The sequence below is a fragment of the Haplochromis burtoni genome, unplaced genomic scaffold (assembly GCF_018398535.1).
Source record: "Haplochromis burtoni strain Fernald_Lab_line unplaced genomic scaffold, NCSU_Asbu1 Contig_26, whole genome shotgun sequence".
Classification (NCBI taxonomy): Eukaryota; Metazoa; Chordata; class Actinopteri; order Cichliformes; family Cichlidae; genus Haplochromis; species Haplochromis burtoni.
The window spans coordinates 92,995-116,513 of NW_024582387.1; the positions used below are offsets into that span (position 1 = coordinate 92,995).

The 23,519-nt window shown below is 39.6% G+C and overlaps 2 protein-coding genes across 2 annotated transcripts in view; one reads left to right on the forward strand and one right to left on the reverse strand.

Annotated features, from left to right (window-relative positions):
- The window catches only part of nisch (nischarin), a 36,999-nt gene extending 24,093 nt beyond the window's left edge, over positions 1 to 12,906 (reverse strand). Inside the window, exons 1-12 of the mRNA XM_042218950.1 lie at positions 12,705 to 12,906; positions 11,570 to 11,653; positions 10,883 to 11,065; positions 7,629 to 7,677; positions 6,854 to 7,017; positions 6,658 to 6,753; positions 3,642 to 3,737; positions 3,392 to 3,544; positions 2,504 to 2,572; positions 2,088 to 2,273; positions 1,193 to 1,321; positions 874 to 987 (exon numbers count right to left, since the gene is read on the reverse strand). Of these exons, the coding sequence (XP_042074884.1) occupies positions 874 to 987; positions 1,193 to 1,321; positions 2,088 to 2,273; positions 2,504 to 2,572; positions 3,392 to 3,544; positions 3,642 to 3,737; positions 6,658 to 6,753; positions 6,854 to 7,017; positions 7,629 to 7,677; positions 10,883 to 11,065; positions 11,570 to 11,653; positions 12,705 to 12,785 (1,404 nt within the window). The 5' untranslated portion in view covers positions 12,786 to 12,906. The remainder of the gene's footprint in view (positions 1 to 873; positions 988 to 1,192; positions 1,322 to 2,087; positions 2,274 to 2,503; positions 2,573 to 3,391; positions 3,545 to 3,641; positions 3,738 to 6,657; positions 6,754 to 6,853; positions 7,018 to 7,628; positions 7,678 to 10,882; positions 11,066 to 11,569; positions 11,654 to 12,704) is intronic.
- Positions 12,907 to 15,743: 2,837 nt separating this feature from the next.
- Positions 15,744 to 17,531, forward strand: wu:fb55g09 (POU domain, class 4, transcription factor 2). The gene has a single exon (XM_005917785.3). It carries the CDS (start codon positions 16,205 to 16,207, stop codon positions 16,883 to 16,885), a length of 681 nt encoding a protein of 226 aa, XP_005917847.1. The 5' UTR covers positions 15,744 to 16,204; the 3' UTR covers positions 16,886 to 17,531.
- The last annotated feature ends 5,988 nt before the right edge of the window (positions 17,532 to 23,519 follow it).

Here is a 23,519-nt window from a genome sequence, read left to right on the forward strand (position 1 = left end):
GGGGTTAATTTATCTAAAAGATAGGATGACACAGTTCAACTAACAAAGGCACAGTCTGACTTCAATTTCAATTTTTTTTATTTATACAGCACCAACTCACAACAGCAGTCGCCTCAAGGCGCTTTGTATTGTAAGGCAGACCCTACAATAATAACTTCAAGAATCTGTCACATATGACTGACATCAGTGCACAACATCAGTTTGGTTCCTCTCACAGTGTTCAAGTACACCAATCAGCCATACATTAAACCCACAGGTAAAGATAATTACCTTGTTACAATGAAATTCTGAGTCATTCATAACAATCAGAAATACACTCCAGGCACGACCCCCTAAGCTAAAGTGACCGCCCCGTCAAAGGGAAGGGGAAGAGCAAGCCTGACTCACAGGTCCCAACCCCTCAATGCATCAGACCCAAAGGATCTGCTGCCAGACACTACAGGACAAACCCAGAGGTCCCATATACAGACAGAACAACAAGTGTCACAATAACCTCGTAATGATGAGGGAAATGTCAGTAATGCCCATGTGATGATATTACTTTTTCCCATGATTTATACAGTTATGTAAAATATTAATAAACACAAAATCAATAAAAATACAGATATTACTTCTCAGAATTGTTTTGGGGGCGTGGGAGGGACCTACATGATTATAAGCAGGTAGTTAATGTTGTGGCTGATCAGTGTGCAACTGCTTTCAGCTTTCTAACATAGATTTGTTCATTGTTTTAGACTCAATAATTTTAGACAATAATAATATGTACTGTGAAAATTTTATCATGTTTCACCACAAACTTACATGAATGCTGCTAGTTTAACTACACAAACTGACACTAAGCCCTTCGGTGGGCCTTAGGGTGACAGAGTCTACCTTCTTGTCGTTGCCGCTCATGCGATCTTTGGCTTCTTTGGCTTTCTGAATGGCTTTCAACACTTCCACAGTGTCCAGCTCCTTTTCCGTCGTCGCATTACAGTCCAGGCAAACCTAAAAACATAGAAAGAAATAAAGGATTAACACAAAGATAAAAACGTGGAGAACAGAAAGACAAGCACTGTGAAGTGGATGATGTAAGTGTCCTTTCTGACTGTAAGAGCAGTCAGAAAGGAGTGGAGAAAAAAAAAAGTTGTGTTTGCCGAAACAGTAATAGCATAGGAGGAATAATATTGTGTGGTAGGTTTTGGTTGCACACCTCTGCTGCACGATCCCCAAACTGGGCCAGGACTTTGGTTCTGTAGTCTGGGATGATGCATATGGGGTTACTGGACAGGTTGAGTTTCTCCAGACAGGGCAGAGAGCCGATGTTCCTGATTTCCTCCAACTAGAAAAATACAAACACACGGTGAAAACATGACGCTGCAAACCTCAGCCAAGGCTGCACACCCCACCTGAATCAAAATCTTTGGTCCAGACAGAACTTCGTTTATGATGTTTTTGGGGGGGTTTTAATATTAAGAGGACGTCTTTCAGTTTTTATTATTTCTATGTTACATTAATTCCTGGATCTAGTTCCAAAACTTTTAATCCTCTTAGTTGAACCCATATCCAGCTCTGGTAAAATGATCTATCCGCAAATCTATCCATTAATATTTCTATACACTGAAGCATGAAATAGTATTTCATAATTTATAAGTAATGTTGCTAAGAAAAGGGTGAAACAGTGGAATCATATAAACTCTTTGGAGGCATTTACAAACCAAGGTGTTAACGAACTCTTGTAAATATCAAGATTTTTTATTTATTTATTTTTTAAAGCTATGATCAGACTTATTGTTCGGAAGTACAGCAGGTTTATACTTCTTAAGGCAATTCTTCAAGAAAAGGATACCAACTGAGAAGGAAGAAGCCCTATATATTATGTAAGGTAGAATAAAATGTCAGGTTTAATCATTTCAATACTCGTTTACATCTTTTATATACATGTTTTTTGTTTTCTCTAGTTTTTTTAATACAATTTTTACACAGCAATGTAAAAAAAAAAAAACTGAGGAGGAAATGTTAGATATGCCGTCTTGCAACAAACCATGAAAAGAGAAATGTTTTTGTATTCTCCCACATGGCCATCAGGGTGTCCTTGGTGTACTTACCTGTGCCAGTTGGTTGTGGCTTAAGTCCAGGCTGACCAGAGAATAGAGCTTGGTGAGACCGGTCAGTCGGTCCAGCTGGTTGCCAGCCAGGCTCAAGGTTTTGATGTTCCCCAGACGAGTGTGAGCTGCTTCCAGAACCCGGAGGTTGTTATACGACAGATCCACGTGGACCAGATTGTACAGGTGCTGTGAACACAAGGAGGTCATTTTTGTTTACACATTTTTTTAAAATAACACACATTTAACACCACTACATTGCTGCAGTGACATTTAAGACTATAGAAATTGTCCAATCATCCTGAAAATAACAACGTTGTTCATTTTATCAACTATAAAAATATTTTTGGATGTTTCAGGAAATATGCAGACTGTCATATGAGGCATGACCTGTCCTCATTCTTCATTCTGTCACATACCTGGAGGTTTTCCACTGAGGACAGCTGGTTGTAGCTCAGATCCAGAAACTCCACCTTAGGCATCAGTTTCTACAAGAGAAATAAACTCAGTGTGGGGATACGGGGCTCTGGCTGTGAGCACAGAAGCATCACAGAGCTGCTGCTTAAACCTTCTGTTTGCAAGTGACAGCTAATAAGCAGAAAGTTGGTTTGAAAGGAACGGCATTAAAAAACTGGGAAAAACTTCCCCATTACAAAATAAACAAGGATTTATTTTGTCATATTTTTTAAATAATGAAAAAATATGATGGTGAAATAAGCATGATATGTCCCCTTTAATAATTTACACGCAAAACCGAGGAATATACAATCTTCCCATTGAACCTTTTGTGATTTCCTGTCTCTTTGGGGCTAAAAGAGGCCACCCAAACACATCAGATATCAGTGGAAAGCCCAAGATGTTCTCTATTTAATACGTCATGTCCATTACGGGGGACATAAATGAATAGGCTGATTCTCAGGAGCTGTAACTGTAACAGCTTGTTTCTGTGACTGAAAATAACAGAGGAGAGCTGTGAAAAAAAAAATCAGCATTATGTAGTTTGGTGTTAGGTTTTGTCCATCAGTGTGTTACGATATCTGGGTGGAAATTTTCTGTTTGTTTTTTAAAAAACTATTTTTTCTTACAGCAGAAATCTCACATTATTATGTTGTTTAATTAAACAGACAAAAACTTACAATGTGTATCATCTGGTAATGTTATTATGTAACATTTTATCTGTTATGTGGTGTATTTTTCCATTATTTCACTGTGAGGAAAACAAACAAAAACTGCTTTTAAACATAATTACTGACTGAACTCTGGGTGAAGCTGCTGATGTTGCAGGTTTTGGCGGGTGTGTGTCTCACCACTGAGCTGTCGATGCTACTGATGCAGTTGTGACTCATGTCCAGCGTGGTGAGATTTCTCCACACGGGGATGACAGCGGTGACCGGACACCCAGACTCCACCCCCTCAGGCTCCCACTGCGAGAACTCACTCGCCTCTGGGACGAGGACAGACTGAGGCGTCACATAAATGAAACACACGTCAGTATCAGTATAGTGCAACACACGACAGTAATACTCAGACATGTACTGTATTTGATCTAAAATGTACCATCATAGATTCGGTGGAGCGATGGATGCTCATCGTCACCAAGCTCATCCTCAGAGAGGACAAACCAAGAATCTGCTGAGAGCTGCACTCGGTGATCTGAAGACAGACACAACAGTAACATTGTTAAAAGCTGAAGGACTTATCTTACCACTGATCATTTACATTTGGATAAACTTCAAAGAGTGATAAGGGATACTGCGTCAACATCTTCTATTCTTTTTTCTGTTTGAACTCTGAAGTGAAATTCAGATTAAAATAAAATTATTCAGATCAACAGCTGAGCTTTTTTTCACACTGGACACAAAGAAACAAATAAACAAGTTATTATTTTATTTGTTATCTTTTTATGAGTTTTTATCTTCCAAGTAAAAAAGTACAATTTAGTTCAACATCAGGTATTTATAGGCATCAGCTCCACTCATAGGCAGCCGTAGGCTCTGCCAGCCTCGTCTTCATTAACTGGAGTCCCCGTACTGGACCTCACAATAATGTTTCTGCTGCTGGTGCCTTTGGAATCAATTTAACAAAATTCCCAAAATTCCCTATGGCTTGTTGTGAGATAGAGCCTATCCAAGAAGTGTATGCTTCAATTTTAGTGAATAAAATTCAAGTTTTATTCATCTGTTGCTTACAGTGTCTGTGAATGGCACCTGTACAGTTTATGGATTAATAACAAGCTTACTTTTTTTTTTTTACTCAAAGAAAGCAAAACAAAAAACAAGAGTACACACTTGTGTGCTCTGTGGTAAACAACTTGTAAGCACGCAGCAAAAAGGACCCTCAAGCACGCTACGTCCAGTCTCAGAATTTCAGGTCAAACATACCACTGGACGAAGCTTTTGACCCTCAAAACACGGAGCACAACTCTTTCATGAGCACATTGCATTGTGTTTATTAAAATAATAAAAACAGCTTTATTTAATCATTTTCAACCTTAACACTAGCGTGACCAGTTCAATTCAGGCCAAGCAGCTCTTCTACCCTATGGCATGCATACTGTATTTCCTTAACTCTTAACCCTCCCAGCGTTCCCAGCAAATTTACAAAAACAAAATCAGTGATTTATATTTAGTAACAAAGAAAATCCGAGAAGAGCTTTCAGCAAATGTTCAAGCTTAGCAAACTTTGTCACACTGATTAGCAAAGCCAGTAAAGCTTTCCTCGTTGTATCCACTAATAAATCACATTGTTTCCGTATTTACCGCACTATAAGGCTCACCAGATTATAAGGCGCACTGTTGAAGACTGGCTCTGTTTTCATTCATACATAAGGCGCATCATATTATAAGGCGCATTAAGACAAACAAAAGATAACTCGACCTTTATTAAGCTCATTCACAGTAACTCTTAACACTGTTAAGCTGTAACACATTAAATATTGAAAAATACACTTTTTCCAGTACGGTACATTCAACTTCCACAATTCCCTCAAACTCTTCACCTTCCGTGTCTGAGTTAAACAGCTGGGCAATTTCGGCATCAAGCATGCCCGGATCCCTCTCATCATTATCCGAATCAGTCTCGTTGCTGTTACTTAGCTGTTCAGTGATTATTCCAGCCTTCGTGAAAGCTCGGACGACACTTGAGACTGATACCTTAGCCCAAGCAGCCACGATCCATTGGCAGATAGTGGCGTAACTCGCTCGGCGTTGCCTCCCTGTCTTGGTGAATGTGTGTTCGCCTTCTGTCATCCAATGCTCCCACGCAGCTCGTAATTTAACTTTGAACGACCTGTTGATACCAATATCTAGTGGTTGGAGTTCTTTGGTTAATCCACCCGGAATGACGGCAAGCTCCGAATTAGTTTGCTTCACTTGGGTTTTGACAGCCTCGGTGAGATGGGCGCGCATGGAGTCGTAGATCAAAAGAGACGGAGATTTGTGGAAAAAGCCATCCGGTCTCTTGACATAAACTTCCCTCAGCCACTCGCTCATTTTCTCTTCGTCCATCCAGCCCTTTGAGTTAGCCTTGACGATGACGCCGGCCGGAAACTTTTCTTTTGGCAAAGTCTTCCTCTTGAAAATGACCATGGGTGGTAGTTTCTGGCCATTAGCTTGGCAGCCCAGAACTACAGTGAAGGATGACTTCTCGTTCCCTGTGGTGCGTATAGATACCGTACTGGTCCCTGTTTTCTCGACAGTACGGTTCACGGGGATGTCAAAGGTGAGGGGGACCTCGTCCATGTTAGTGATGTGTTCTGGCCGGATCTTCTTTTCAGTGATCTTATTCTGGCAGTACGTGCGGAAAATGGCCAACTTTTCTTTGTAATCGTTTGGCAGTTGCTGTGAGACAGTAGTTCTTGTGCGGATTGAGAGATTATGCCTTTTCATAAAACGGAAGCACCAAGAATGTCCCCCTCGAAAGTCGTTGATCTGCATGTCACGTGCTACCGCTGTTGCCTTGAGTCGAATAGAGACTGTAGAGACACTTCTACCTGCTGTTCTCTGTTCAATAACCCACTGTTCAATTTTGTCCTCTAACTGCGGCCATCGCGCCTTGTTCCCTCGGAAACTCCTTTTGGTCTTCTTTACTTGTTTTAGGTCATCTTTTTGCTTCCTCCACTTGCGCACCATGGACTCATTAATGCCGAATTGTCTGGCAGCTGCTCTATTTCCATTCTCTTCTGCATAACTAATTGCTCGAAGTTTAAAATCAGCTTCGTAAGCGTGTCTCTTCGCGGGTGCCATTTTGGAGTCGTTATACACACACAACACGGTAATGTTGTGTTGAAGCACAGTACGTATTACTCCGCGAGGCTCCTGGCAACGGTAACCGTAATGCTCCAAAAAGTGGCACTAAAAATCTTTTTTTGACAGATTTTTGAGCATAGTGTGCCACATAAAACCGGTTCGAGGTCAGTAAGCACAAACCAAAATTCATACATAAGGCGCACCAGATTATAAGGCGCACTGTCAATTTTTGTGAAGATTTAAGGATTTTACGTGCGCCTTATAGTGCGGTAAATACGGTACATAAAAACAGACAAAACATATTTCATGGACAGAGAGACAGTTACCTCTACTTGCAGCAGGGATTTGAAAATAGACAGGTCAAAGGGGAGACTCGCCTCCTGAATATTACTGGTTCCTACTGGACCTCTGGTACCAGAAATCTGAGAAACAAAGACAAAAACCAGTGAGAGCCTTCACCACCTCCGATGCTCAGAGGGAAACGACATGACAGGGATTTCTGGTGTATAAGTGGTGTATAACCTTGAGGTATCGCAGCCTGCAGGTGAAGTCGAGGATGTGTCCCAGGTCTGTTTTGGCATCTCCATTGCAGCAGGTTGGTTTGGCCATCCGCAGCTGCTGGGAGACGGAGAAGAGCTGCAGAGGACGGAGAGAAAACACCTCGCCGGCTTGCAGCAGCTGCTCACCTACAGACAGACAGTGTGACACTGCTCACTGTACAAACCAGGCGTGTCAAATTCATCTTTTCATTCTTTTCATTTTAAAACAAACAATAACAAAAAAAAGAGCTCCACAATTACTTAAATGTATAATAAACAACATGAACCATCTTTTTAAACATTTAGAAAAAAATCTTATATATTATCTTATTTTGCTTGAGTATACAGTTATTACATGTATATTACAATTTTAGAGTATTATGGAGCTACACACAGTTGTACTTTACTCTTTACTACGTATTGAAATCTAGAAATCGTTTTAACTTTCGATAAATGCTGAGTGGAATCCTGCAGTGGCATCCTCACACAGGAGTCAATATTTATGATTCAAACATTTTCAATTAAAAAAAAAAAATAGAATTATGAATGAGGTCAATACAATTTTCACACACTGCAAATACACTGTCTGCCTATTTGGACCCTAACATGTCACATGTAAGACACCCTTGGTCTACACACTTGTTATTTTCTTTGCAGGGAAGTCTGTTATATGTTCACATATACAGCTTCAAACGGTTATTTACAAATCAGATGTTAACAAGACCTCTAAAGCAGGTCCACTGTGTCTGCTATCCTACCTTTATGGAACAGCTCCTCTGCCAGCGCTGCAGTGATGCCATTGATTTCCTGGAAGAGCAAAAAAAATTATATTAACTTTAAAATAACTAACAGTTGTCGTTACTTCAACATGGAGCCATCACCTACAAATTAACTGAAGTAACAACATTAGGTCGTGTTTGGACGATGACACAATAAGAAACACCTGAGATAAGATTTTATATAATCGTCGCTATTTTCATTAGTCTGTTACCAGACATAGTAGTTGTTTATTCTAATTGTTAACACTGTCACTGATGCACAGTGCTGGTAAATTGTTACACTGTAAATGTTAGCCACCATCTGCCACCAGATGGAGCATTTTTGTTGACAAATACCTTAAATCTGTTAATCTAGGCCCGATCTTTTTGTTAACACTTTCATTGTTAGCTCTTTTTAAGGGGAAAGAATGAGATTACGGATACAAGCGGTGGAAACAGGCTTTCTCCGAAGGGTGGCTCAGCTCTTTTTTAGCATAGGGTGAGGAGTCCAGTCATTTGGGAAGGGCTCAGAGTAGAGCTGCTACTCCTCAGGTTCTCTAACATCTGTTAGACGTCGTCTGTCTGAGTAACAGCAAATAGAAAATATTTCTACGCCCATTTTACATTCAAGCTTTTTATTATATTACATTTAGATTCTGAATTACTGAATCACTTTTAATCACCTTTCAACGTTTTTCAGTTTCTTAAAAGTTCGTCTTTATTGTAACTTCTCCCCTACCATCCTTGTATTTTACTAATATTTCTTTAATTCTGTTTCTTCTACTGTAAATTGAATTGATACTAATGTTGACACAGATGCAGATCATAGGTCACACTCTATATTGATTCCTGATCTATTTTCTATGTGGGGAAAAAAGGTCTTTGAAGTTTCTGAGTCTGAACACAAAGTGAAACGCTTGCATGTGACTGAGGTATGCAAAAACTCCACTGATATGAGTTTTACGTCACTGTTAAACAATGCAAAATGACAGAAAGATACACCAGCAATGATCTATAAACAAAAAAAGCTTGGAGCCATGCAAATGCAACCGGTTTATGATTCCCATCACTATGGCTGATCATCATTTCTTTACTGATGCTTTCACAAACGTTTTTTTAAAAACTTCAAATAACATTAACACAAATCAAACTGCAACCATGTTTTAAAAAAGTTTGCCTGCAGACACCTGGATCTGTCAGCTGTCTTCCTTTCAAACACATTACACTTTGATGTAACCGAACATTAAACAGAAGATACAGATTCCCACTATCATTCCAAACAAAGTTATCCGCTACAGTCACATGCTGTTCACTTCAAGTCACATGAGAGGTTTTCCTGTGTGTGCTTTGCCGTGCAGGCTTCTCAAACAGTGGCCTCTTGTTGTTAATCCATTATCGTCATAATGTGATCACTGTCTCTGTCATCACAAAGCCTCAAACCACTGTGTGTGTTATACAAGACTGATCTATCAAAGAAAATTAAGTCACAGAAATTATATAATACAAAGAAACAGAATATAATAGTTATCCTTGATACATGGATTCAGTTTTATCAACTGTTCAGCCCAGCTCACTTACAGAGACCCCAGTGGTTTCTTTCAATGGGCAACTGGGCCATTCGTGTAGCATTGAGATTTTATCTACATCTAAATTTGTTGCATGATGAACTCGTGTGAAACTGTGGCAAACCTAACAAAACCATCAGCTCTCTGCCTCCTGATGTTAACCTGTATAATCAGTCAGCTCAGTATGATGAGAAATGAGCCACAGAGTAAGAAATCCATGATCAGTTTTTTTTAGATGTTTTCACTCTTGGCTAAATTAAGGGCTTTGTTTTGCTGAACTCTGTATAAGGATAATATAAAACAGGCTAGCTATCAAATCTAACAAGGTGACAGTGAACTTTGGGATTAGTTTTCAACCAAGCCTAGACGTTGAGAAAAGACCAGTTAAAGATGGTTATTCAGTATTGTTTGCTGGGATGACGCTGTGGGATTAGAACATTACCGAGGGTAATGTCTTCATCCGTAAGAAGGCTGTAAAACTGACAATGACTCAGAGCTCGGGATGAAAGTTGCAGCCAAACTCATGACGTGATCAATTCTTACAAACACAGCATTCATTGTGCAAAACACTGTGACACGTACAAACATGATGTATTTTTTAGACTTTATCAGCACGTTTTGCAGCCCTTAAATGGAAGAATAGTCCACTTCACCATGACTTTCCTTCATAAAAGTAACTAAATAATTTCTTTGTATTATTTAAGAGAGTCCAATAAAATACACTCAGTTCAAGTTCATCAAAAGGGCTCAGTATTTTTTATTTGAAACATTGTCTGTAATTTATTGAGGTTAAATTTTTAATAATGTTTTAAACTTTATATATATTTTATACATGATTTACATCCTCACATACTGTTATTATGAGTCTTTTTTAAATGCGATGTTGTAAATTATTTAATCAGGCCTATAACTGATGGATGGTGTCTTGTGTTTACTGTGATGAACTGCTTTGACGTTAATATTAAATGAAGAGACTTTTTCTCAGGGGTGGGTGCCATGTGTTTGGGCTTATGTCACTTCAGGAAAGTGTTTTGACACCTGTTTCTATAATGTTATACTGAAGCTTATACGTACCGATAGCTGTAATTGTGCTGATTGTTCGAAGGGAATGCTTTTACATTCAAGAGAGATAAAAAACTGTTTTACTGTGGTATTATACTGTAATTCTTTGGCTCTATAAATTTGAAATTCTCAAAATCAGAAGCATATTTGAGAGATGAACTGATGTAAATATGTTATGGTTAAAAATAAAAATGAGATATTACTGCTACTGCTTGTAGATTCTCTATTTAAGAAAAAAAACCTCTAAGCTGGAAAACTTAAGTGCAAAACATTTAACACAAAATAAGGTCAATTAATCAAGACAGCAGGACAAAACTAAATAGTTCAATAGCTCAGTCTTGCTGTGTCAACAGTTAACGTTTTGTTTCAACACGAAGTCGTATGTTGAAATAGGAAGACAAAAAGTGTTTGACTGGTTTTGTCTGAAGAGCCTGACTAGTCTGCACAGAGTCTTTATCTCAAAAGTGTCTAACAGATTTAAAATGAATGGGAACATCTAGATCTTATCAACCAGCATGACTCTCTGACCTTGTTTTCTTTGCTGTAGTGAAGACCTAACAGACCTCCACTCCAAACTGAGGTTATTCTAAATCATGAACTGCACACTTGTTTATAGGTTGTACTCACATAGAGATGAAAATGTAGGAAGTTGGTGAGCGGCGTGGGCGTGGCTTGAGGAAACTGCTGGAGAAGAGTCTGCAGGTAGAGCTCCAGCTCCTTCTGCCGCCGCTCCACCAGACTCTTTGAGTTCTTTCCCAAGATCTTCTTAGGAGGAAGCAGTCGTCTATCAACCTTTTTCTCTGCCGTAAGCTTAAGCGGAAACAAACATCAGGAGTAAAACCAGGTTTGATTTTCATAATAAAACAATCCTGCAGCCAAGAAACAAATGTTTCCTAGGTGCAGAGAACATGAAAAGTTGTAGCTATTCTCCATTTTATATCATTGTAATTTGATAAGACTTATCAGAATGCCATTCAAACAAGAGAGAAATTGGCATAAAAAAAATTTGAGGAAATTGTTAGAGATATTTTTATGAACACAATTTATAGACAGTAAATTGTCCTATTAAAAGTAGAGAAAAAAAAACTACAACAAGTGCTAAAGGTAGTTAGCATTGTTGTCTCACAGCAAGAAGAGCCTGGAATCTAATCCACCATCAGGGGTTAGGTTAACTGGTGATTCTAAATTGCTCATAAGTGTGAATGTGTCCATCTCTCTGTGTTAGCCCTGTGACTGTAGTTTACTAGAGAATTCAGACTAAAAAACTGAACTGTTGATGGTGGCATAAGGCTGCTCACTGGCCCACTTTATTACCTTCTCATGGAGGTCGTAGAAATCACTATAGCGGTGCTTCACAGTCCACCTGTGCTGTCCATCCGTCACATCAATGATGTAGACCTGAAACATCAGAGAAGCATATATTAAAACCTGTGATCCAGCAGAGGATTCCTGCATATAAAAATTTTTGATCTCCACCAAAGAGGTTTGGAATTTCTGCCAAAGGAAAATCACCAATTGGTCAAATATTCTTGACCAATTACATTTTAAGTGGGTTTAAATTCATGAAATCGTTAAAACATTTTACCAAATAACAGAAAATTCACAGCACACTTATACGTGTTTGCTTGTTTCCAGGATCAGATGAACCCAAATGTTTCCTGAAGGAAGAACTTCAACGTACAGCTGTTGTATTTAAAATGCAGTCAGGGTGGCTATGTGGTGACTCACTAGACAAAAATGGCAGAAATTGTCAAATGTATCACACCTAAACCAAATAAAAATGTATTGAACTAGGGGGACAGTTGATACTTAATTCAAGCATTCAGGCTCTTTGTGGATTAAAAGCATCTCTTCAATTCAGAAAAACATGGCAAAAAAAATATTATGTGAACAAATCACTCTCCCATATTAAGCTCCATTCAGATGAAAACGTGTGGTGACATTACTTGTTTTTAAAGCTGAGTGACCTATATTAATAATCAATTCAAAATCTGGTGTTTTTTCTCTGTCCTGCTATCTTGAGAAAGGATTTAACTTACAAGAGGCAACAGGAGCAAATCGGGTTATCAGCCACATTAAATAGCACAGAGTGTTACAACACACAGCACACTGTCATACAAGAAAGGAACAGAAAAAGACTGAATCCGGAAAAGACTATCAGATTTACACGTTCAAGAGGAAACACTGTAACCCAACCGAAACCGTGTGTGAAAATTAAGGCAGCAGTTAGCAGTTAGCCTGTGAGCTGCTCTTTCGGCTGCTTTTACCATGCTCTGAAGAATAAAGACATAAAGCCCGAATCCATCTCCATGTTAAGTCCAGTACAACACACCCACTGTCTGGGGAACTCAGAAATATTACTCGCTGTTTTTCCGATAGACCTGGAAGCCGGGAGAGCTACAAGCTAAGCTAACTGGTATTAAGCTAAAAAGAGCGGAGCGGAGCTTACAGTGTAGTTTTCCACCAACTCTGAGCCGACAACAGATACTTTTCTCTCCGAAACCTCCTCCGTAAACGGGACAGGCTCCATGCTGTGATCAACGAGAGCAGATTATCTATTACTGAGGAAAACGGTTGCTAAAGATGCATAGCGTTCCTTTTCAGTCAGCCGCCTCCTGCCGCCATGTTTGTTATGATGCTGAACGAAGCAGGTGACTGGCTGACAAAAAAAACTTTATTTAAAAGTTGTTTAGTTACAGTCACCTTTAAAAAAAAAGTTAGCTTTTTTCTTTTCTTGATTCTTGAAAATAAATAAATAAATAAATAAATAAATAAATAAATAAATGATGTTATATTAAAATATGGAGATGAGCATGTGTCATTCCTATAGCCACGCCTTGTTTGGTGAACTGATCACCCCGATTCGTGTTTCAGCTGCTCCCTTCAGGTTTCCCCACAGCGAATTATTTGACACACCCTATCCCCATCACCCTCCTCTGCCACACCAGCCGTCGGCATGGGCTCCTTCACATGAATCTCCTCTGTAGTCTTTCTGTTTTCCACATGCCTGCAGCTCCATCTTCAACATCCTTTGTCCAGTATATTCACTATCCCTCCTCTGCACATAATCTCAGCCTCGTCTCTCTAACTTTATCTCCAAACTGCTCAACCTGAGCTGTCCCTCTGTGGTACTCATTTCTAATCCTGTCCATTCTAGTCACTCTAACCTAACCTAGCTTAAACAGCTCGTCCCCACGTATTCACGGTATGGCTCAGCAGCTTTATCCCTGTGTAGTTTCTACGGCTCTGGGGTGTGTTAAACAATCTTGTTAAAAAAAAGTCTGCTACACTCTCTGCTACACATCTCCATTTATTTTCTTGGATGGGTTACATTAAAGCTACAGCTTACATTAAAGATAAGCCTAATTTCCTTAGTTGGTTTTAAGCCACTCCATTTAACGGTCACTGTGGGGTCACTGTGCCATATTTGCAGGCTTGATGTGGTCCTCCATTGTGTTTGATTTGTTGACTAAAACTGAATTAAATACACATATTTGAACTGGAGAGAATAGCCTGTGGTGAAAAAATGAATGAAAAAGGAATTCAACTCTAAAGGGCTCCTTAATTTTTTCAGTCAACACTAAAGATGAAATCCATCCTTTCTTCTTCTGATTAGATGACAAATCTAAAATGTCACTTAGCAGCCCTTTCACAGGTTGGCATGCTCACAATGACAGTAATCTTTACCTTGTTTACCTTCTTCATTTTCTAGGAAGACAGGCCATCATTTCCGGAACAGCATTTTAACACAATCTGTTATTAATTATTTGCACAAATATTCCCAAGATGTGGAATATATACAATACACAAGTGTTCATTCAGCAGTGCTGGCAATTACACTGTTACATGATCTGTTTAAGACAATTAACAGAAGAAGAACATACACACACTCAAAGACACCAAAAGTAACAATAACCAGGAAAACTAATTTAAAAACAAAAAAGATACAGTTTTGGAGTTTTGCTTTGTTTTTGAGCAAGACTTGAGATCAGGATATGTATATTTTTTATTCTTACTAGACATTTAACTAACTTTAAATAAAGGCCTAAACTGCTGTACTAGAAACACACTGGTAGAGGGAGTACACGTTGTACTCTGAGTTTGCACGTATATTTGGACCCGTTACTTTTGCTTGTGTTTGAACCAATGACATTGGTTTGAACATGTTGGACCAGATGATGGCGCTGGATATCAAATTATTACCAAGGTTCTTGCAGTTCGAACAGTATATCCTGTGGTTAAAAAGTGTTTTAAAATGTCTCTTCAGCCCTATCCTGCAGTAGTTGTTAAAATATTACAATAAAATAACAGATTTCAACCTCAACCTCATGTTGACGCTAAATGTTTTACAAAGGTGAGTTGATCGAAAAAAGCAAGTAAAAGTCTGTGCAGAATTTGAAGAAAAAGAAGACGAATGCCTTTTCATTGTAACTATACACATGTACAAAGAGATACAGAGCATCTCCTACTCAGTGCAGGCATTTTATTTTAATCTAGTCAAAGCCTTTAAAGTTAAGCAGGGGTTTATGGCATAACTTTATCTACGTTAGAAGTGCAGAGCAAAGCAACACTTGGAGTATATGACCACCTTAAAAGTTGTTATTTAACCTCTTCAAAGCTGTCAATCTAAACCAGGCTGTCTAACTAGCTTGCATAGATTATCCTTAATTATTTTTGAATAAGTTACCCATTTACAAGACTGATAATGAGTACCTTGGAGCATGTTAAGAAAAACAAGCCTGTTCCTCAGTTTTTCCACAATCATTTTCAGATCCCAGGAAAAGAAAGGACAGACAAGTTCTCCCCTAGATCTAGAATTAAATAATAAATGAACTTTATTGAAAATTTGTGGGAATTAATGAAACCCAGTGGGCCCAGTCGGCCACAAGTTTGACACCTCTGGTTTGAACCGAAGTGGTGAGACTGGTGTGCTCTCTTCGAGGAAGCCATTTTAGAGCACAAATGAATACGTACAAAGTTATTCGCTACCATTAATTACAGTGGTTTATATAGAAAACTGCTGTCCTCGGACGGATCTTTCGGTAATGCTGTGATACTCTGAACTGTTGTGGGCATGGTCCATGTACAAGGCCGTAAATAACGGCTGTCAGACAGCTACGGTGACTACTCCAGTCCGCTCCGATTGTTGTTGCTGTACGTGACCACTGTCTTTCCATGGGGAGGGGGCGGGGAAGAAGGAACAGCAGCAGCTGGGCATCAGATTTCAACTGCCAAAACTAAGGCGGACTGAACCATCACTCGGCGGGGAGGATGCTTTCTGTGTGTCACACCACATCTTTTTAACATAGCTACAGTAGCTTCATATCGGTATTTAGGTACTTTACATTGAGGTTTAGAATAAATGACCGACAACATATGTCATATTACAATGTTTCAAATGGGAAACGGAGACGCGTGAAATGACATCTCCCCCCGCCTCCTTCTACGCAAATGAAATCTTCCAGCTCCTTATAATAACACCGAGAAGACGGCAGCTCCACAGTCAGTGATGGTAAGCGCTCAGTTTGATGTCGCTACAGACTTAACTCAGAGAAAAAACACCTTAAAATCAGCGAGACGACTCTCAAAACTATTACCCCGCTCACTTCAGTTCACTAATCAGAGCTGCAAGGAGCTGATTTCACTTTCAGAAAGGGGTGAAAAAAAGAGACATTAGAGAGACAGAGAAGGGCGTTACAGAGAGCCAAGCGAGCAGACAAGCTGCTGCTGCAAGGGGAGGCAGAGGAGGCTATGCACCAGCCGAAGCCAGAGGTCAAGAAAAAAAGTGAAAAAATAGTCAAAAGGTAGACTAGGGTCATTTGTGATCTGAGCCACACATCGAGAAACGATCCTCGCATTGTTGTTGTTGAGTGAGCAACCGAGTGAGGAGGAGGATGTGAAGGAGGTGTAGCTGAGAGGCGACATCAAGAAAGGAAAGGAAACAAGGAAATGCTCTCAGAGAAGATGTGCAGGAGTATCTGCGAACACCCCAAGCTGCTGCAGGACGGGAACGAGGCTCTGCAGAGGGACGGCCGCAAGAAGCACGGCTGGTCCAAGAGCTGCAGGGGGCGCCTGCAGGGGCGGAGGATGAGCAGAGGAGGGTGGCCGAAAGGGCGCAACCACCACCACTATCACCATCATCAACATCACCACCACCATCATCATCCCCGACACCACCAGAAGCCGGCGCTGTCCCTTCGTCCCGTCAACGTGAAGGGGAAGAGGGTGAGGGGGATGCAGGCCCCCAAGAACACCAACCAGTTTTTGATGCATGAGAAGTACGAGATGCTGCACATGCGCTGTGACTCAGTGGGGAGCGATAGCGGCTGCAGCTCCGACAGCGACATGGAGCTGACGGACATGGACTCATACCTGGGCGTCCTGGAGAATGCCAGAGGAGCCCTCTTGGACAGTCCCAACCCATACGGCTCAACATCGCCTCCGGGACCGTTTGTGGTACTGCACGAGGACCCTCTGTGCATGCACGAGGGCAGCTTGCTTCTGCATGAAAGCAGTCTGCGTCTCCAAGAGGAGAGCATGCAATATTTCCCCTCTGAAGACGACCTTATGCAGAGCCAGAATTTCATGCAAAAGGACTTTGTTGAGTTCTATGACATCCTGACACCCTGAAGGGAAACTTTCAGGCGGACATTTTGTTTTCACCAAGACTGAACCTGCTCAGGTTTGTCCTGCTTTATGTTCACAGAAAGAAAAGTCTCCTTTCTACTTCTTTTTTAACGACAGGCAGCCTTAACATCTGGAGAATTTGCTTGCAGGATGGAATGATTCAACTGGTTTCCAGCAGAAATTAACTTATTTTTTTTTAAACTGAGTGTAATTCTTTTTTTCAGTCATTCCTGCAAAGCACTGCCTCTTTGTATTTTTGAGATACTGGCACTGATGTTTAGAGGACAAGAACCGCACTCACAATAGGTTAAATTGTCTCACTCCGCTGGTATTCTTCCAGGTTTAAAACGTAACTTTAGCGGATTCCTGTCTTAAATTGCGTTAAGACGGTTTATTTTTTCCTGTTGTTGACTGGTTAATGTGTGGTTATGTACCGTGTGTCTGGGTGCTGTAAAGTGCTTCCTTTCTGTTATTGTTGTTATACACAAAGGGAAATGGGCTGGATGGTGGGAGTGAACCCAAACAGCCAATCGGCTTCGAGCTGACTGGATTAGGCTTGAGGTGATTGGCTGATGAACATTGTCTGTGACAAAAGCATTTGGCTGTAAAGAATAAAACAAAAACCCAATAAATATCTGAATAATATAAAGCGGGCTGATTGTTTTTATGAATGCTAAGAGCCTGTAGAGGCAGTGTGTCACTGTGTCATTAGGACAGCTCGAATAAGACCCTGTAAAATAAATGGTCAGATTTGTTGTAAGAGTTCATATGAGACTGTGTGAGCGAGGAAGAGAGATTGGTGAATGAAATAAATTCATGAAATCTGCATCACAAGCATTCAAACCATTTAAACAGGACATGAGACACATTTGTCACAAATTAAAGAAAACATTATAAAATCCCTTATAAATACCCCAAAATCAAGTTCTTAGTGCAACAGTGACATACAGCTGCAGGCAAATTTATTAACACATCATAAAACAAGGTGCTAAATGCACACACGTCTCTCCAGCATTTGTTTTCAAGAGTTCAAATGCGTTTTCATTGCATTACACATGAATTTCTAACCAAAGTTTGACAGCATGTAAGAGTTGAAGATAAAATCTGCCAAGTTGACAGAAGTCAGTAGATAGAATCACATTTAGAGATGTTGTGTAACAAACAATTGCACTTTCTGAATGTTCACAGAGCAACAGGACATCTAAGTTCTGCAGATTATTTTTACCCCCATACAAAAGGAAAAATTAAGTCACTAAATGACTGCACATTTTTTCAATAATGCTCAGAAATTTGTAGATGACACAGGAAAAGAGAAAAAGAAAGCAACAGCAACATTACTATATTCATGTTTTCTTCCACTGTGAGGGTGAATGTTGATTTGGGTGGGTGTTGTGTTTGTTGGAGAGAGACGCAACTAAAAGTAAGAAAGCACACACAGACGGGGCCCCGGGGACATCGAAGTGGGAGGGGCATCACAGAACGTGTCAGGTCCTGGATCACAGCATTCTTTATTTATTGAATTTTACTTCACCTTTTTTGCTCTCTCCTGCCTCGGGGTTAGGGTTAGGCTGCTCCCAGGCCTGAGAGAATTGTAGATCAGGTCCCTTTTTGACCAGACCCCACCTCAGCTGGTAGAGTCAGTTCAACTGGTTCTTTCTATCAAGAGTTAGTCTTCATAATGATCTGATGTGTATAGTAACCAAATTAAAGATCCTGATCTTAAAAGCGTGTGTGCACATTGCTGTTTAAGTCCATACCAAAATTTACTTTTCACATTTCCCATATAAAGGCCACTTTTGAATTTTACAGACCAGGAATGAAGCGGGAAGGAGGGAGAATCGGCGTGTTCCTGTTTATAGATCCGTTAAAGTGGATTATTTGAAGTGAAGGGAGCTGGTCACACCCACACAGCACAGCCAGGAAAGTATAAGCCTCTTTCTGTGCCATAAACTAATAATGGTAACAGGTCAAACTGCGAGGAGCAGGCAGATTCTTCACTCTTATTTGTACAGAGCAATATTCTGCTCTTCAAAGAGAGTGAGAAGCAACTACAGAAAAGGTGAACACGATACACTAGACAGCATATAAAAATAGAAAGGTCCAAATGCTTCAACTTCTTGTTTTTTTTTTTTGTCTATTTATTTTAAATGAGATAGAGAGTAGGCAGATATTATATTGAAGTTTTTCAGTGAGAAGCAGGAAGAGACAGAATCTACAACCAAGTATTTCCATTTAAGAGTCTTATCCTTAAAAATGTGATTCTTGAAATTAACATCTGTAATGTAATACATGTTAATGAGTAATCACTCATTAACATGTATTACATTACAGATGTTATTATGATGTTAATTTCAAGAATAGAGGCGCAGATTGCGTGAACAAGACTTTTCTCCTACATTAAATGACCTCCTGGTTTACGCATGCAGCTTTCTGCAACCTATACTTATCTTCTGAAATGTCAGGGAAGCCGGTCTGGTGTCTCGTCACTCGTCACCTTCCCTACGTCAATGGTTTGGAGAACTTGGGAATGCAGTGATGTCTGCAGATCAGGTGCCAGCTGGGATAACCTAGCTGTGTGCTTACCTTTTCTGTGTCATAACTGGATTTAATTAGTTATTAAACTGAATAGTGAAGACTACTTAAGGCTAATTGTGGCCCCTGTTTAACTTATTCAGTATGTAGTTATTTTTCTTTGGGTCTTTTAAGACAAATGGTTATATTAGCTCCACTTTCAACCTCCTCTAACGTGGATTCATTCTGACTGAAGATGAAAAGGAGTGCATAAAAATACATAAAGGATGATGATTCAGAAATATGCAATCAATAAGCAACATAAAGCTATATTATAAATGCATTTAATAGTAAAGCTGCTACATTTCCAATCTGAGGACCTATGAGACAGATCCTCAAGATGAAACACAAGAAATTACAAAACATTATAAGCTGTAGACTGTAAAGTACCAAACTTTCCATTCCCAGCCAGACTAGAACAGAGCTATGAGAGGGGTCAAGGGCTTTTTATTATTGTTCTTAAAGCTTACATATGCAATAGCCTCTGCATCCTGAAAAAAAGGGCTCCCCAAGCCCTTTTTTGTTGATATTTTTTTCAGTCTGTTATGTTTTGTATGGTATATTTTATCTTCTTGACTTTTCCAATGTAGAATCATTCCATTTTAATGAGGCTTTTGCGTAAAGCTTTTTGAGTTTTGCTGCAGATTTCATAATATGGATTAATGAAAGACAGACACTGGCGGGTGTCCAGTGTGTATCCAACCTCTCACCCTGTGTCAGCTGGGAAAGGCTCCAGTTCGCACGTGATTCTAAAAACTATAAACAAAACACAAAAAAAGGAACTTGTTTTAAGACGAGATTATTTAACATGAAGACATATTTACCCTGAGAAATCCATATTTTTGTTCTGCAGCTCCAGAAGGACTCATCTGTCACTAAAAGGCTCCCTGAAATGTACAGAGTGGAAGTTTTCGAGTATTTAGAAGTTTTTTTAGTTTAACCATCTCAGTCTGACCTTTGACCTGCAGATCAGCTGACATGCACAGAATTGACACTGGGGATTGTGTTAACCAAGAGCACAAACGCAGTCAAATCGACTTGCATGTGTGTTTGCACCATGCTTATCTTATCGCACACAGGTTGTTCAGTGCCTTGCTCAGGGTTACAGTGGAAGGTCACAGCCTGCTTTGAATGTAATGTCTCTATTGTACCTTCAGCTCCTGTTGCTATCAGCCAGCAGCAACTTTTACCCTAACATGACTTCTTGTTGTGCAATGCTTACTCTGATTGGTTGGCTTACATAGCCAAACAGGAAGCAAATGTGAACGGTTACACACCAACGCACACATACACAAACACACACACAGGCCACAGAAAGTTGTGCTGTGGCAGATTACAAAAAGTAGATCATTATGCTGCAAACACTTCTACTGCTAGCTGTACCGATGCTAATCTGCTGACACGTACAAACACATGGATCTGTCGACACTTGTAAGAACGCTTGCTGACGCACTTCATTTCTCAACTCAAATTTTCATTAAACCTTATCTTGCTTTGACACTAATGCCAGGGCTTTACTGCCAAACTGCACCAGCTCTTTAGCTGAGAAAAGCGAACACCGTGTTTGAAAATGTTCTCAGTTTTAAGTTTCATAGTTGAACTTAACAGACAACAACACTTGTCAGATATTGAGAAGCATGAACTGTTGTGGTGAAAGAGCAGTCGTCCAACAACAAGTACAGACAGAGTTACAGTATGAACGACGGTTGGAAAGATCACTGACACTCCTACATACATAAACACACATACCCTGCAGGTATTCCTGAAATAGCAGAGGCTACATGCTGTGTGTCTGGATAAAGTTTAACACTGTGAATGATCCCCTTCTCTCTTTTATAGTCCTGAATCATGTCATTGTGTGTGAATGAAGAAGATTTGTACAAGAGTTGGGGATAGTGCTCAATTGTTCAAGTGACTCAGTGATGATCATATAACAAATCTGCAAATGAAGCATTTGAATAGAGCAGAACTAGATGAGGTATACAAAACCATGTAAGAGTATCCACCTTAAAACCACTGGGATTAATCTGCTGTTTCCTAAATGACTACATGTTAAAACTCTTTCACTCAGTATTATCTAGAGCCTTTTGGTACTAAGCAATTACTGTATAATGTAGAAATAAAAGGAAATGAGAGGTTAAAGTTGTAGTTCGGGATATATTTCTACTCTATAATGTACCTTATGCTGCCATATACTTAGAAGTCCAGTTGCTTTTTTTTAAGCTGTCAAGACTAACACAATCTGGATGACTGAGAATCTACACAGACAATTACAACAGTCCCTTATGAAATAGTTATTTAACAACAGCACTCCAGACTAATGCAACACAGTGCAGCAGCTCTGCCATAAATTCTACTTTTACACCCTGTTGTATTAATGTGAGAGCTACATGGGTAGTACATGTGCAGTACTGGGTAAAAGTCTTGGGCTACCCCTCATTTATTGAAACAGATTTGTTGAAACATCTACAAACATAAATGGAAAAGGAAAAACAGCCTCTTTTGGAATTTCTTTAAGTATTTTTCAGGAATAGTTCATGCTGGAAAATGAAGCTGTTGCCAAAAACATGCTTTCCAACATGATCCCCAACAACCGTGGCTGAAATGCAGCTCCAAACCGCGTTTCACAGGGCTGTAGACAGTGTTGTACCTCTCTCTGACGTCCTCTGTACATACGTTGGTTTCTTTTGGCCTGACACTTCTTTTGTCTTCAAATTGTCCAGTTTTCTGAAATTTTTTAAAGTAAAAGTTAAGACGTGAAGTTTTTCAAGGAATCCCCCTATTGGTGCAAAAATAATATTTTATGCTTGTTAGACTGTTATCTTTAACTTTTTTCATAGATTCAATTAAAGAAATGGAACAAATAGTGTGTTTTGTGACAGGCTGCCAGTAACAAAGTACCTAAAATTGTTTTTTGTCTAATTGTTTGTTATGTGGAGACACAACACTGGTTCAACCCAGAAAACCCAGAGACCTGCCACCCAAGACTATTCTAAGAAAAGCTTTTTGGAAGCAAACCCTAAAGAAACGAGTGGTGACACAAACCTTTTGCACACTACTGTAGCTCAAAGTTTTGGAAAGTAGATTAGTGTTGGTTTCTGGTTCAAGGCCAGATGCTATAAGATCCTTAATTTCAGATTACTTTATGATATTGAATCCCTGATAAAGAACAACCATAATATACAAATTTTACCTTAAGGGAAGCTAACATTTAGAAATCTAATTTGTTTTGAACCATAAACAAGTTGAAGAGGAGCAGGTAATGCATCAAAGTGGGTGATTTATTGTACCGCAAATAGTTGGAACACGTGGCACAATCTGAGTTATTTAGAGTTAGCTCACTGCAGCGGAGGGGTCTGCCTGATTTAGAGCTCTGTGTGTTTCTTAAACATAATGGCATGATGAGGTGAGGGGGTGGAAGTAGGAAACTGAGGAGGCTGTGCCCAATCAGAAGTAAAGAAAAGTAAAGATTCAGTGGCGTGCACACTGCAAGGCTCCAGTTTTATTTACTGATTGCACCACAAATAGTGTGTGTCAAGTCCCGGAGCCAGTTCATGTCGGGTCACGTGGATGCAGTTTTTAATTGAACCATAAGGATTTAGAGGTAAACATACCACAATATGTCAGTCCATGTGACAATGAACAATCACCCATCTAAACATATATACTAAATATCTGAAGTGTATAAAGTATAAAGTACAATTCATAATAACTATAATAGTGTATCATACCATAAATGATAAGAAGTCACAGCCAGAAAACAGCAAGCCACTGAATATCATTCCTCAACATTTTGTACACATATGTAAAATATATAAAACTTTCTTGAGAATAAACACAGCTTATCCTAAAAGAACGTTGGGCTGGCTTTACTGCATTTTGGTCCTCTTGATTACATTAATAGAGTAAACACCATTTTTCGCCGCAACTTTTCTTACCATTTTGTCTGTGTCAAGGTTGTATTTTTTTTCCTCTGTCTTAGTCTTAACGATTTCCCCCAAAATATCATTTTTCTTTTAACGCCATGAGTAGAACCAGAGAAGTTAAAATAGAGTCTTCAGTGTCC